Source organism: Cryptomeria japonica, chromosome 9 (assembly GCF_030272615.1).
Source record: "Cryptomeria japonica chromosome 9, Sugi_1.0, whole genome shotgun sequence".
Classification (NCBI taxonomy): Eukaryota; Viridiplantae; Streptophyta; class Pinopsida; order Cupressales; family Cupressaceae; genus Cryptomeria; species Cryptomeria japonica.
Genome location: NC_081413.1, coordinates 743393572 through 743406508, shown reverse-complemented (window position 1 = coordinate 743406508; position 12937 = coordinate 743393572). Strand labels below are relative to the sequence as shown.

Sequence of the window (12937 nt, the reverse complement as noted above, 5' to 3'; positions counted from 1 at the left end):
CATTGTCAAGCCATGATCAGTGGAACTCATCAAGTCATATTTAGAAAAGATATCCAGTGCTTTTTACCCTCCTCCATGCTCGACAGAATTGAAGCAGAAGAAAGGTGAGCGAATACGAACTCTTGAATCCAAGGAAGATCAGTGGAAAGTCATCTTCAACGCTCGACGGAGGTGGTACAAAGAAGGAAGGTGATCGCTGGGTCGTTAGTTGGACTTGCGAAAGAAGGAAGCAAGGTGGAACCAGTTGAACGTTCAAGTTGAATCTGAGATATTCAAGATCTCCCTTATTCCAGAAAATCCAAAAAAATTGAAAAATAGAAAATCCAAAAAAGTAAAAAAACCAAAAAATCCAAAAAAAGTGAAAACAGAAAAGCCAAAAAATCAAAAAATCAAAAAAAAAAGAAAAAAGAAAGATCTCTCGATGGAGTGACAACAGTTTCACGAGGAGCAACAAGTTGATTTTCCTCAACTTTGGTGGAGATTAGATACACAACTTTATCCACGCAGATTGTCCGAGTTTGCAAAGCCAGGGCAGCGTTGTATCCATGAGATAGAGGAACATGATGAAATGCATTGCTCGAAGTACTTATCAAGGATGGAATCGGCAGCGCAGGGAAAGATCTTCTTTTGGGATGTCCCCAAACCAGAGGCCGAAGAAAGCAATTTCAGTGTCCCAGAAACCAAAGATCCTCTTCTAAGCTTCTTGTGGATGATCGAGAGTCAGCTCATTTTGAATGGTGAAATGCGTTTAGAGAACACATTACTACCATTGTGGTGTAGAATTCACAACTCACCTCACTCTGAATTTACTTGCTCAGTATGTGAAATGGCTATCAATCAAGTCAGAAATCAGTTTGGGATGCCAATTTTGTCCGAGGAAGAGTGCATCATGAACAGATCTTGGGGTGCACATCTCGCAGCTGAATTCAGGAGGACCTATGAACAAGACATCGTTCCAGCATCTGATTGTGAGAAGGACCGTTGCAGGTTGACGATACAAATACACCTAATGATCAATGTATAGATAGCTCGCCATGCCTTGCACCTGAAAAGGAATACCATGAAACAAAAGTTGAAGAATTAGTTGAGAATACTCAAGCAGTGATAAAGGAAGATCCAGGAGTTGAACAAGCAATTAGAGGGGAAGATGACTCATTCCTTGAAGAATTCTCGTTTATGCTACAAAAGGAAATCCTTGAGATTGAATTGCAGGAGGTTTCAAATAGCATTTTTAAAGAGGACAATCAAGTTGACATATTGAATGAAGAATTACAAATCATCATAAGTGAGCCTAGATACGAAGAACAATTCAAAGGGGCACTTAAAGATTTCATCACTCTCATGATATTTGAAGGGTTGTTGAAAGATCTTGTAGAGGAAAAACAAGTGGAATCACTGCCCAAATTTTTTCAAGATAGGCAAGTTACTGTGAGTGATATGATCCGTCATCAGTTCCGACCTCCTGAGACTATGCTTGAAGAAGAAATGCCACCAGAAATTATATTTGATCAACTAGAGGAGATGTTTGAAAATCAATCCCTCAAGGAGACTCTCATTTTTGAGGATATGCTCACAAAATTTCATGAAGATGCTTGGTTTATGCAAGATATCTCAGTGAGAACAGAGAATCTTGAGCTATTCAAAGGGGCGCTGAGCTTGTTTCAAGAGGACTTTCCAAATCAAGGTCAACATATTGTGAATGCTTGTGGAATGATTCATCATCAATGGCGACCTCCTGAAGCAGCTGGTGACCTCGCTTCCGACAATAAAGTTCCGTCTGAGCCAGAAATGTGTCAGGTTGTCTCTTTCCTTAATCCTAGCCTTGAAAGTTATTATGATTTTGATTACGGAGATTTTGGGAAAACAACTTGCATCTAGATTGATCATGGTCCTAACGAATTACCTCAGTTGATCATTTTAAGTGAAAACTTGCTTGAGTATGAGAGATGCATGGTGAGAGCTTGCTTTTCTGTGTTTAAGGATGAATTTGCTCGGTTGAGAACCATCACGTTTGCCATGCTCCTGTTGCACAACCTGAGAAATCATGTGAAGTCATGTATATATTTTGCTTCTTTGAGTCATGTTCAGTCTGGGAATCTTGTATATAGGTTTGGAGTAGGTTTTCTTTTCGTGTCTTTAGTTAGAAGTTTTTTGAGCCTTGTTCTTAATTTGCCTTGAGTCATTTGACTCATGATCTAGTGTGGCTCAGGTAGTTTAGTTGTTTGCTTTCTTTAGATAGTTTGCTTTCGGTGTGCGCTTTAGCTTAGTTTGCCTTGGGTCGGTCTGTTGGTCATTTGCTTTAGTTTAGGTGTCTTGAGTAGGAGCCTTCATCCGTGAGAAAGGTGTTTGTGTTGTTGCTCACACACTGGCAATATCCTGGATCTTGTGTTGCACTCATTTCTTAGATATCTATTCATGAAGCGCTCAGAATCGGAGGTTGTTCCTCTCCAACTTTATCATTTGATCAGGACTTGTGCTTGACTTGGAAGGGAATCATTTTTTCTGTATCTTGATGCCGACATCTATTGATTACTATATCATCACACATTAATAGACTCCGAGTCATTATGGTTTTCAGGCAAAGCTGTGATTGGTGAAAAATCTAAAATCTGACTTCAGTGGCACCGCAATCCTCAAACCCTAGTAAGCTTCACTGCTTACGAGCCAAAGGAATTGATGGAATGAAAAAGCAATATCAAAAGGAAAGAATGAGAAAATGGAAGAAAAAAATGATATGAAATGAAATATCAAAATTGGCTAATGGGAATATACGGATAACTCCATCGGGGCTATGGACGCCTGGCTGGCAATGGAGCAATGTTCGTGAGCTTGCGGCGATAACCTCGTCGGGGCTATGGACGCCCGGTTGGCAGCGAGGCTCTATCCAGGATGCTTTGGAGGTTCAAATAAACTACGTAGCTAATCACAGGAGAACCTGAAGGTCATAAATGTCTTGTCGAGAGGAATGAATACACTTGCACACACATGCGTAATCAAAGACTAAGCATTTTTGATATGGTTAAGGATTTTCCTTCCACTTTGAGTGCATTTTCTAGTCTCTTGATAAGTTGGGTTGAATCTTCTGGAGCTTCTAAGTGTCAATTGAGTCTTTATCTCTGAAATGTTCAGGAACATTTATTCAAGGTGGCGCTAGATGCTGTGACGTATTCACACATCGCCCCATTGCAAATGGGGACCCCTACCTTTTTTTTGCTTTCTGGGGGTTTGCTTTCTAGGTTTTTAGGGTTTGTCTGTTAGCCTTTGCATTTTGAGTGTTGCTAGAGGGATCAATGGATAGCAAGCTCTGCTCGAGCTAAAGATGAGTCAGTAGATGGGTTTCTTTCCAGGTCTTCTTTAAGCTTGGTTTTGTTGGTGGTGTCCAGTTTGAGTTCGAGGAAGTCAGTGAGTGGTTGAGCAAATTTGGCTAAGACAGGGAAGGAATGAATCAAGGATCTAGCCTAGAACAAAGTCAAGCCAGTTTGAGAGTGAATCGAGCCAAGAATGTAAATTTCGCTCTTGACCCTTCCAAAGGGTCTAGAGCGAAATTCATATTTCCTCTATTTTGCTTCTTAGCTTGACCAAGTTAGGAACTTCTAAGGCATGGTTTGGTAGGTTTTGATACATATTTTCCTTGAAGGGGAATTTTTGGATCTCAAGATGATGAAAGCTAGCCTCAAATGGGGATTTCGCTCCTAACCCTTCCAAAGGGTCCAGAGCGAAATCCTCCCTTTTTCCCTTCCTTTGGCCTTAAAACCTAGTTTGACCTTGCCTGGACCTAGTTGAGTGATGGAATATCTTGATAGTGAAAGAAGGAAGTTGATTTGATCAAGTTTGGTGGAGAATGAAGTGAACCTAAGTGAGAAGCTAGCCAAGAGTGGGATTTTCGCTCCTGACCCTTCCAAAGGGTCCAGAGCGAAAATCCCCTTAAACATCAAATTCTCACTTGTCAAGGCCAGGACCATAGCTTCCTTAGGCATAGTAAGGGAAATTTGATACGTTCTAGCCCTAGGGAGTGATTGATGGTGGATGAGATGAAGGATTTTGGTCAAAAATGTGAATTTCGCTCCGGACCCTTCCAGAGGGTCTAGAGCGAAATTCTTGAAAACTCTTATTTTTCCCTTGGCTAAAGTCAGGATCTTGATGGAAATGCGTGAAGAAGGATCTATGTTTGCCTCTCAAAGAGAATTGGAGTTGAAAAGGTCAAGAGACAAGCCCAAAACATGATTTTCACTCCTGACCCTTCCAAAGGGTCCAGAGTGAAAATCTTGGTAGCTCTCATTTCCTTCCCCATTTTGGCTAAGTGTTGGTTTCTAGGGCATGTTGGGGGATGAATTGGTATGTTCTTGCCTTGAGATGGAGTTGATTGATTTTGAAGAACAAGATTTTGGCCTAAAGGAGAATTTTGCTCCTGATCCTTCATAAGGGTCCAGAGCAAAAATCTTAAAATCATCTTTTCTCCTTGCAAAATCAAGTCAAACTTGGGTTGGATGAGAGAAGACAGGTGTTTCCTTGCCTTGTGAGGTGAATTCAAGATGAAATGAACATGCTAGAAAACTTGAAAATCGCTCCTAACCCTTCCAAAGGGTCCAGGGCGAAATTTTCTCATAACGTATCTTTTCCCTCAAATTTATGCCAAGTCTAGTGTGGGTCAAGATTAGAGGTGTCTTTAGGCATGTCCTTGAATGGTCAATAATTATCAAGTTTGAAGGAATTGAGCTAAATGATGAAAATCGCTCCTGACACTTCCAAGGGGTCCAGGGCGAAAATTCTTCAACCACCTATTTCCCCTTGCAAAATCATGTCAAACTTGGGTTGGATGTGAGAGGAGAAGTGTTTTCTAGCCTTTTAAGGTGAATTCAACTTGAAATGATGGAGGAATAAGCCTAAATTAAGAAATTCGCTCGTGACCCTTCCAAAGGGTCCAGAGCGAATTTTCTCTAAATCACCTTTTTTCCCAATTTTGTGCCAAGCCAAGTGCTGACTAGGGTGAGTTTTGATGGGAGAGGTCCTCAGGAATGACTTTGACTTAGCAATGATTATCAAACTTGAAGGAATTGAGCCAAAAGGTGATTTTCGCTCCTGACCCTTCCAAAGGGTCCAGAGCGAAAATCTTAAAACCACCTATTTTCCTTGCAAGTCTAGTCAAACGTTAGGTTTTCATGACTTGGATGGGTGCGAGGAGACATGTTCTTGCCTTTTGAAGTTAATTAGTGTTGAAAAATGATGGAAATTAGCCCAAACCAAGGATTTCGCTCCTGACCCTTCCAAAGGGTCCAGAGCGAAAATCTTAGGATCACCTACTTTCTTTGCAAGACAAGTCAAAATTTTGATTTTTATGGCCTAGTTAGAAGTGAGGCAATGTGTCCTTAGTCTTGGAGGTGAATTCAAGTTGAAATGATGGAGGAATGAGCCTAAAACAAGATTTTCGCTCTTGACCCTTCCAAAGGGTCTAGAGTGAAAATCCTAAAACCCATCATTTTCTCCAAAATTTGTGCCAAGCCAAGCCTAGACCTAGGTAAGATAAGCCCTTAAGATTGCCCTTGAATGGATTTTGGCCACCAAAAATGTAGATTTTGAGCTAAGACAAGGATTTCGCTCCTGACCCTTCCAAAGGGTCCAGAGCAAAATCCTAGAGAGGTCTTGTCCCTGGCCATGATTTTGAGCGAATTTTCCCTTTTAGGCCTTCCGGGGATCAAGCAAATGTTGTCAAGTTGAAAGATAGATCCAATTGAGGGAGTCAAGGGGAGACAAAGTGAGAAGAATGGAATTGAGTGAGGGAAGACAAGCTAGGAATGAAAATCGCTCCTGACCCTTCCAATGGGTCCAGAGCGAAAAACACTAAAACCATCCTTTTCTTTAAATTTTGTGCTAAGTCAGGCCTAGACTAGGGTGAGAAAAACTATTTGGAATGCCTTGGAAAGATGTTTGACCTTCAAAAGTGTGAATTTTGAGCTAAAATGAGAATTTCGCTCCTGACCCTTCCAAAGGGTCCAGAGCGAAATTCTGGATAGGTCTTGTCCCTGGGGAGAACCTTGAGCAAACTTCATTTTGATGTCTTCTTGTTGATGGTTTAAGGTATAAAATGCTATGTTAGAATAAATATATTTTGTGTCCTTAATCATCTTATGGTTTGTCTTGCAGATGAAAGAAGACCATGAAAGATGATCAGGCCAAGACAAGGACGACCTTCTCCAGTCCAGCATCATCAGGGACGACATCTTCCAGTCCAGCATTCCAAGGAAAGGTACATCATCCATCTTGCATATCAAAGACAAAGGAGGTTAGAGCGAGGGTCCGTTGGAGAAGTAGACAGTTTCAGAAGAGTTAACTAAAGTTAGCTTCTCAGCATCACCAAATTGAACATCAATCAAGTGTCGGACGAGGTGGCGTCCCAGTCATCACTCCTCCATGTCGGATTGGTCCACCCTAGCATGTCTAGATTCAATGTACCTAACTCATTGGAGGTGGCACAAACTTTGATGTACCTACCTCGGTTATCCATTGGTCGAATATTCCAGAGAAGACATGTGTCCAAATAATGCAATTATTTCATTGGCCAGAATTGAGTTGTTGTAACAAACCCTAATTAGGGTTTTCATTGTAAAATCTCGGCCATTGATCTCAGGTTGATCTGAGCCATTGAATTGTATTGAGGGCACTATATAAGCCCTGGCTCCTCATCTGTAAAAGCTAATAGACAATAAGGAGAAAATAGTTGATAGTCTGTGAATAGGTAGTAGAATAGCAATTAGAGTAGACTAGGAAGAGAAGACAAGACATTGTTGCCTCAATTGTAAAGACTTCTTTTTCATTGAAGATATGGTGAAATATGTCGTTTTGTTGCAATATGCATGGTCTCTTGTTGAATCTTCATTTTAGATGATAGATAATTAAATTGAATGAAAGAAGTTGTTGAATGCACCTGTGTGGAATCTGTCTAATCCATACCACTAGCCTCTTACTGATTGTAAGTGCGCCCTACATGGTCAACTGACATAAAATGAGCTTAATCTCAAGTCGTTACACGTCTATTGTTCATGCATTAACTTGAATGATGATCAGTATCTGATGGTGTCCAATTTGAATATATTTGAAGCATTCCCTAGAAGAAAGCACTGAGTTGGTGTTGAATTGTTCAACTTGATGGTGGGACCCAGCCCAGTAGGACTCCACCTAGTCGTTCATCCATCTTCTCGCATTCTAGGTAGTAATAGTAGACTTCCTGAACCCTGGATCTTTTGCCATTTGTTTGTCTCCAGTTAGTTAATAGGACCTGTGATTCTAGCAAATTAGACGTTTAGGTCGTCAAGTGTAAGTCCCCTTGTGATTTCAGCAAAATCACATCATACCACAGAGAGCTTATCCACGAGTAGAGAACCTACATACAAGAACCTTGGAGTTACTCCGACTGATCCTTCGGCAAGATCTTCAGCAGTCGGGAACTTTGTTCAAGAGAGGATAAGGTACCTTTAGGTATTTTATTCTGTGTTTGGTCGTGTACAAAAGACACATCAACAATATGTTATATAAGCAAACCCACTATATGTTGGAAATCAATATAGTTTGTTTTTCTGTACTTGGCTTTTTGGTCCAATATTTTTATTGGTATAATAATTACTGTATCAAATTTTAAAATGTTAAAAAGCATTTCAGACAAAACTCAAGCTGTGTAGCATGTGTTACCAAGCCACTAGTCATTTTTCTGATGTACAACATAATGTTAGTTGGGACTACAGAGATTTTGCAGAAACTTAAGAGAATATTTTATAACCTATCAGCCGGTGTTTTGCATTATTAGTTGATCTTAGGAAAACTAAGATTTTCTAGTTCTTGCCTATATTTTTTAGACACTATAATCGTAGTTTTTGTTGAAAATTTGAAACTAATTTATGATAAGTTTCTATTAGTATTTAATGTGTTCAATATTTGGTTAAGTTGAAAGTTGTATTAGTACTAATCCAACCATGATGCATGCATTCTCTCCTAGTTGTAGCCACCTCTGTAGATTTCACAGATCTTATGACATCGAATGACTGGCAGGTACACTCTTTCATCATGGGCTGAATTTGAGATTGGTCAGTCATTGGTATACTGGACAACTGAGAATGGATTGCCACCTATGGCTGTATGTCAACTTTTGTTTGCAGAGTGTTCATAAATTTGCTTGTTCTTAGTTATTTATGTATTATTTGGTAACAATTTCATACCTTTTCATGACAGGGCGAGAAACTTACAGTCTATTACAATCCTGTTTCAAGCAAATTAGCTCCAAACCCAGAGTACGGAATTGCATTTAATGGTATGATACCTGATGTATAGCAAATACTAAGGACATGCATGTGTGTAAGCTGGACATTAGACATTTGATTGGTTGTGAAATAGTGGAAGACTGTTTTCAGATAATACTAAGCATCAATGTTATGGACTAGAACTGCATGATAAATACTTGATGTTTTAAGTGCAGGGGGATTCAATCAGCCAATCATGTGTGGTGGTGAACCAAGGGCAATGAGCAGGAGAGATCGAGGGAAGATGTCTGATCCTTTTTACAAAATAAAGATTCTTGTACCAAAGCATGGTTAGTGATCATGGGGAAATTAAAACTTGGATTGTTTGTAGAGTTGCATGGTCCCTATTAAAATGAATCATTGTTTTTCTTATTTTTTTGCTTACTTGTGAAGATAATTGTGGATGGATTTGCATTGTCTTCAGCTTTAACACTGGTTTTTTCATTCACTGATGGAACAAACTGGGATGGTCCATATAAATTACGGTTTGAAGTTCCTGCAAAATGGCGCAACAAGCCAATCAGCTTCTTCAATGAGGTAATCATCACATTACTCATTATTCAACAATGTATTTTTTAGACCATGAGAGGATGCTTATTCATATAGTTTTTTAAGACTTTACCACAGATGGTATTCCTATTTGATATGGATTTTGAATCCAAACACGCTTCCATTTTGACAAAAAAAATGACATGTTTCTGCTAAGGGAATGCATTTTACCTCATACCAATGTCTTATCTACACAAAAAATGAAGTAGAATTATGATGCATAATCCTAATTCTCAGTCACAAAGTTCAAATATTAATGGTAGCTTCTAGAACACATTAGATGATTTATTTCATTTGTACATTTTGCACCTCATAGAAGTAAAATGTTTTATATTCTATATCAACATACCATGTACTTTAGGTTCTGAGTATTAGTGCTACGAGACTTATACTTGGCACACACTCAGCAGGTTGTTTTTTGGCTCAAACTTGAACTCAGCATAAACTCAGGATGAACTCTGCAATTTTAGGACAAAACTATGACATCTAGACGTTTTTTTAAGAAATAAATGCTTTTCTATGCTCTCTATTCTAAAACAAGTTTAATTGCCCAGACTAGTGAGTCTGGCAAAATGAGCTGGCAACTCTCCTTTGGGCCTGCTTGGACCTGAATTGCACAGATTCAACATCCCGAGCTATGTTCAGTATATCATCAGTATACTACAGGGCCCAAGAGGGTGATGTGGATGACAACCCAATAACCTAGCTATTAAACTATTGAGTAAAAATGAATATATTGAACAGAAAACAACTTGATTAACTATCAAACATTCATGAGACTATAGTCAGCATACAATGTCTATTATTATGTTTCAGTAATATTGGTTATTGGACTATGTATTAATTGTTTGTTGGCTTTGGGTAGTTATTAGTGTCGATTGGTTGACAGTTGTGTTCCTCTTGGCAACCCTCGGGTCTTTTATATAGATTACATATTGTTAAGGAAAGTAGTATGATTTAGTCGGATCGACTTTGATCCTTGGCTAATCATCTTTGGTCTTCTTCTATAATAATTCCATGTGCGAATAAAGATATATTTTTCTCTTGCATGTGGTATGCATTGTCATCTCGATTATTAATTCATGTATTTATTTTATCGGATAGAGCAGTAAACATTTGGCGGCCTTGCCTTAAGGATTTGAGCAATTCATGCTCTTAATCCCAATAAAGGTGAGAAGAGGCTAGAAGGTGGTCAAGTTGATGGGATTTGGTGATCTTTACAAATCATCAAGCAAAGGGAATGGAGGAGAAGATTATGAGAAATACTTGAGGAAAATACAACCATACAATTCCCAAGTTGGAGCCCTTCTTGAGAATGTAGTCAAGTTGAAAATTCAAGACAACCTTCTCTAGATGAGGGAAGTTGGGAGATGAAGCCATGTTCCTTCACATAATTGTATAAGAGTAACCTTTAAGGCATTGAAAGGTTGTCAATTGAAGGAGAATAAGTTGAGCGAAGGGTGCATAAAAGAAAATGAAGGTGAAACAAGTGTGTGGAAGGCTGAAGTCGAGGGAAGAGTTGAGGATTCCTACATGGCCAAGAATGCAAGAGTACCTGAATGTTTGAATCAAAACTCCCTAGCAAGTAGATTCCAGGAGCTAGATTTGCATCCGAATATAATCATGGTAAGCCTAAGTGGTGAAAAGTATAAATTGCCCAAGTTTACAGGCAATGGGTCAGAGGATCCCGTTAGGCACTGTAAGACTTGTGAAACAATCTGGATAGAATATGGACATGATGATAAAGTAATTTGGCTACAATCTTTTCCAGCCACCTTGGCGTAGCAATTAATTGGCATAGAGAAATTGACCAAGCCTCCATATATACATGGGAGAGATTAAAGGACTTCAAAGAAGAGTTTAAATTGCTTCATGATTATGATAAAATGGTAGCAGAAATTTACAATACAAAACAAGGTAAGCACTAAAATTTACGAGCTTATAATCGCAGACTTAAAGAGTTACTAGTAAAATTGGAGATAGAACCAGCTAATGGTCTAAAAAAGTGGCGGTTCATTGAAGGTATACTTCTGCTATTAAGAAAAAATATGAAGGTAATATCAGCTTTGTCATAATTTGAAGCCTACAATCAGACAATGGACATAGAAAGTGAAGATAAAATGTCCTTGCAATAAAAGAAAAACAGAGGAAGATGGAAGCTCAAATGACAACAATGGCAATGAATTGAGAATAGTACAAGCACTCCGAAGGGACATGCCCTAAATGATGAAAGAATTGAAGGTTGAGAAAGAAAGAAACAAAGATACTAATGAACTATGGTGTACTAAGTGCAAAATTGAGGGGCACACTAAAAGTGACTGTCCTAGGAAGATGTTTTGTGAGATTTTCCAGGTTATGGATCATTCGGTAAAGGAGTTCCCATACAATTTAAAGATTAGGAGTACACAAATACTCTTTACATAGGAAGAGTGACCCACTCCATCAAAGCCAAATAATGCATCTCCAAGTAGTTATTGAAATCAATGAAGATGTCAAAGCCAAATACAGTACGATCCCAAAGTACGTTTGATCATACAATGTCAACAATATAATGAATGGGGCATTTTGCAAGAGATTGCTAGAACAAGCAAGGCAAAGTGCAATTATTGTGCAAATGGTGTGGACTTGGAGACCATGAAGACACTAGATGTATGAAGCAAAAGACTAGCATCAAACTAATTGATGTTGACAAGAAAAATGAAGTACTAACCATTACTCGTGCTCAAGAAAAGAAGGATATGTACCCAGACCCACGTATAGAAAAAGAAAGGCTTCATGAAGCAAGGGCCGAAGTGGAGAATGCTATGGATAACGAACACCGCTACTCAAACACAAACACAAGTATGGTAACAAATCAATTACAATCCAAGAAAAATATTACATGGCAAGTACTTCAAACTATTGTACTAGTTAAGGTAGTAGATTTATTACAAAGTATTTGAACTTTGAAATACTATAGAATTGAGGGAGAATGAGATGGTGCATGTTGCGACCCAATTGGAATATGGTGAGAATGAAGATCCAATAACCCAACCTCTGCTATCAGGTGACCAAGTGATTGATCCAATGTTATTGACAATCAACACGACAAAGAAATTAATGGTGGTGAATTTGGAGATCCTTGTAAGGAATCTCGCCAATATAATTGTTGATGGTGGCTCTAGCGTGAACGTACTTCCAGAAGACACTTGGAGAAGTCTTGGTGAGATGACCATTTGGCCCCCAACTTTTTAACTAGTGGGTGTATATTTGCAAGGTATTAAGGCACTTGGACTTTTAATGGGACAAAAGGTAATTATTGGAACCCAATCAATTTTACTGAACTTTGTGGTCATTTCATTAAAAAAAGCGTACGATATATCATTGGATTGGTGTTGGCTAGTAGTAGCCAAAGTTGATCAAAAATAGAAAAATAATACATCTCCATCGGGAAGAAGGGTTAGAAATATGTAATTGATTTGAAGAATCAAGTAGTTAGTGAGGAAGTAGCTTCCTTTGATTCACCAGATTTGGATTTTTGGAGAAGAATGGATGGAACCAAAGGACGAAGGAATTTTGGAGTTATAGTCATGTTTTGAGGATAAAACTGTTAATTTTATCAGATTTGAGAATGCTAAGGGTTATTTTATTTATCAAAGTACTTCTTTTATCATATATTGATTTGATCTCTTTTGAATATAAGAAAGTAAGAAACAACAATCCAAATTTATGATTTGTATTTCAATGAATATGTAACAGCAATGTTTTTTGTGCAGGCCGACTGGTTCAATATTTCCGATTTCTATATTGTCCCTAACTGCAACTATACACCATATATACAATGGTGTGGAGGCATGCCTCTACGTGGAATAGCATCCACGTAGAGACATGTCTCTCCACGAACCCGTAAGGGTTAGACCGATAAACATTAAAGACAATACGCTAAGATGCAAGATGGTATAATTAACCAATTCGACTTTAAGTCGATTAATGTTTGTCAAGCGATTAAATGTAACAAGTTGATTAAATGTAACAGCTCTGGTTGTCACAATGAATAAGAGTAGGATTCAATGGTTGACCAAACAGGCTCACGAGTAGTTTCCTTAACCATACTGCTTCTT

The 12937-nt window shown here is 38.6% G+C and overlaps 1 protein-coding gene across 1 annotated transcript in view; it reads left to right on the top strand.

The window, feature by feature from the left end:
* LOC131038029 (protein POST-ILLUMINATION CHLOROPHYLL FLUORESCENCE INCREASE, chloroplastic) overlaps positions 1 to 12937 on the top strand; it is a 125738-nt gene that overhangs the window by 71082 nt on the left and 41719 nt on the right. Inside the window, exons 3-6 of the mRNA XM_057970296.2 lie at positions 8041 to 8125; positions 8221 to 8299; positions 8465 to 8578; positions 8713 to 8825. Coding sequence (XP_057826279.1) covers positions 8041 to 8125; positions 8221 to 8299; positions 8465 to 8578; positions 8713 to 8825 — 391 coding nt within the window. The remainder of the gene's footprint in view (positions 1 to 8040; positions 8126 to 8220; positions 8300 to 8464; positions 8579 to 8712; positions 8826 to 12937) is intronic.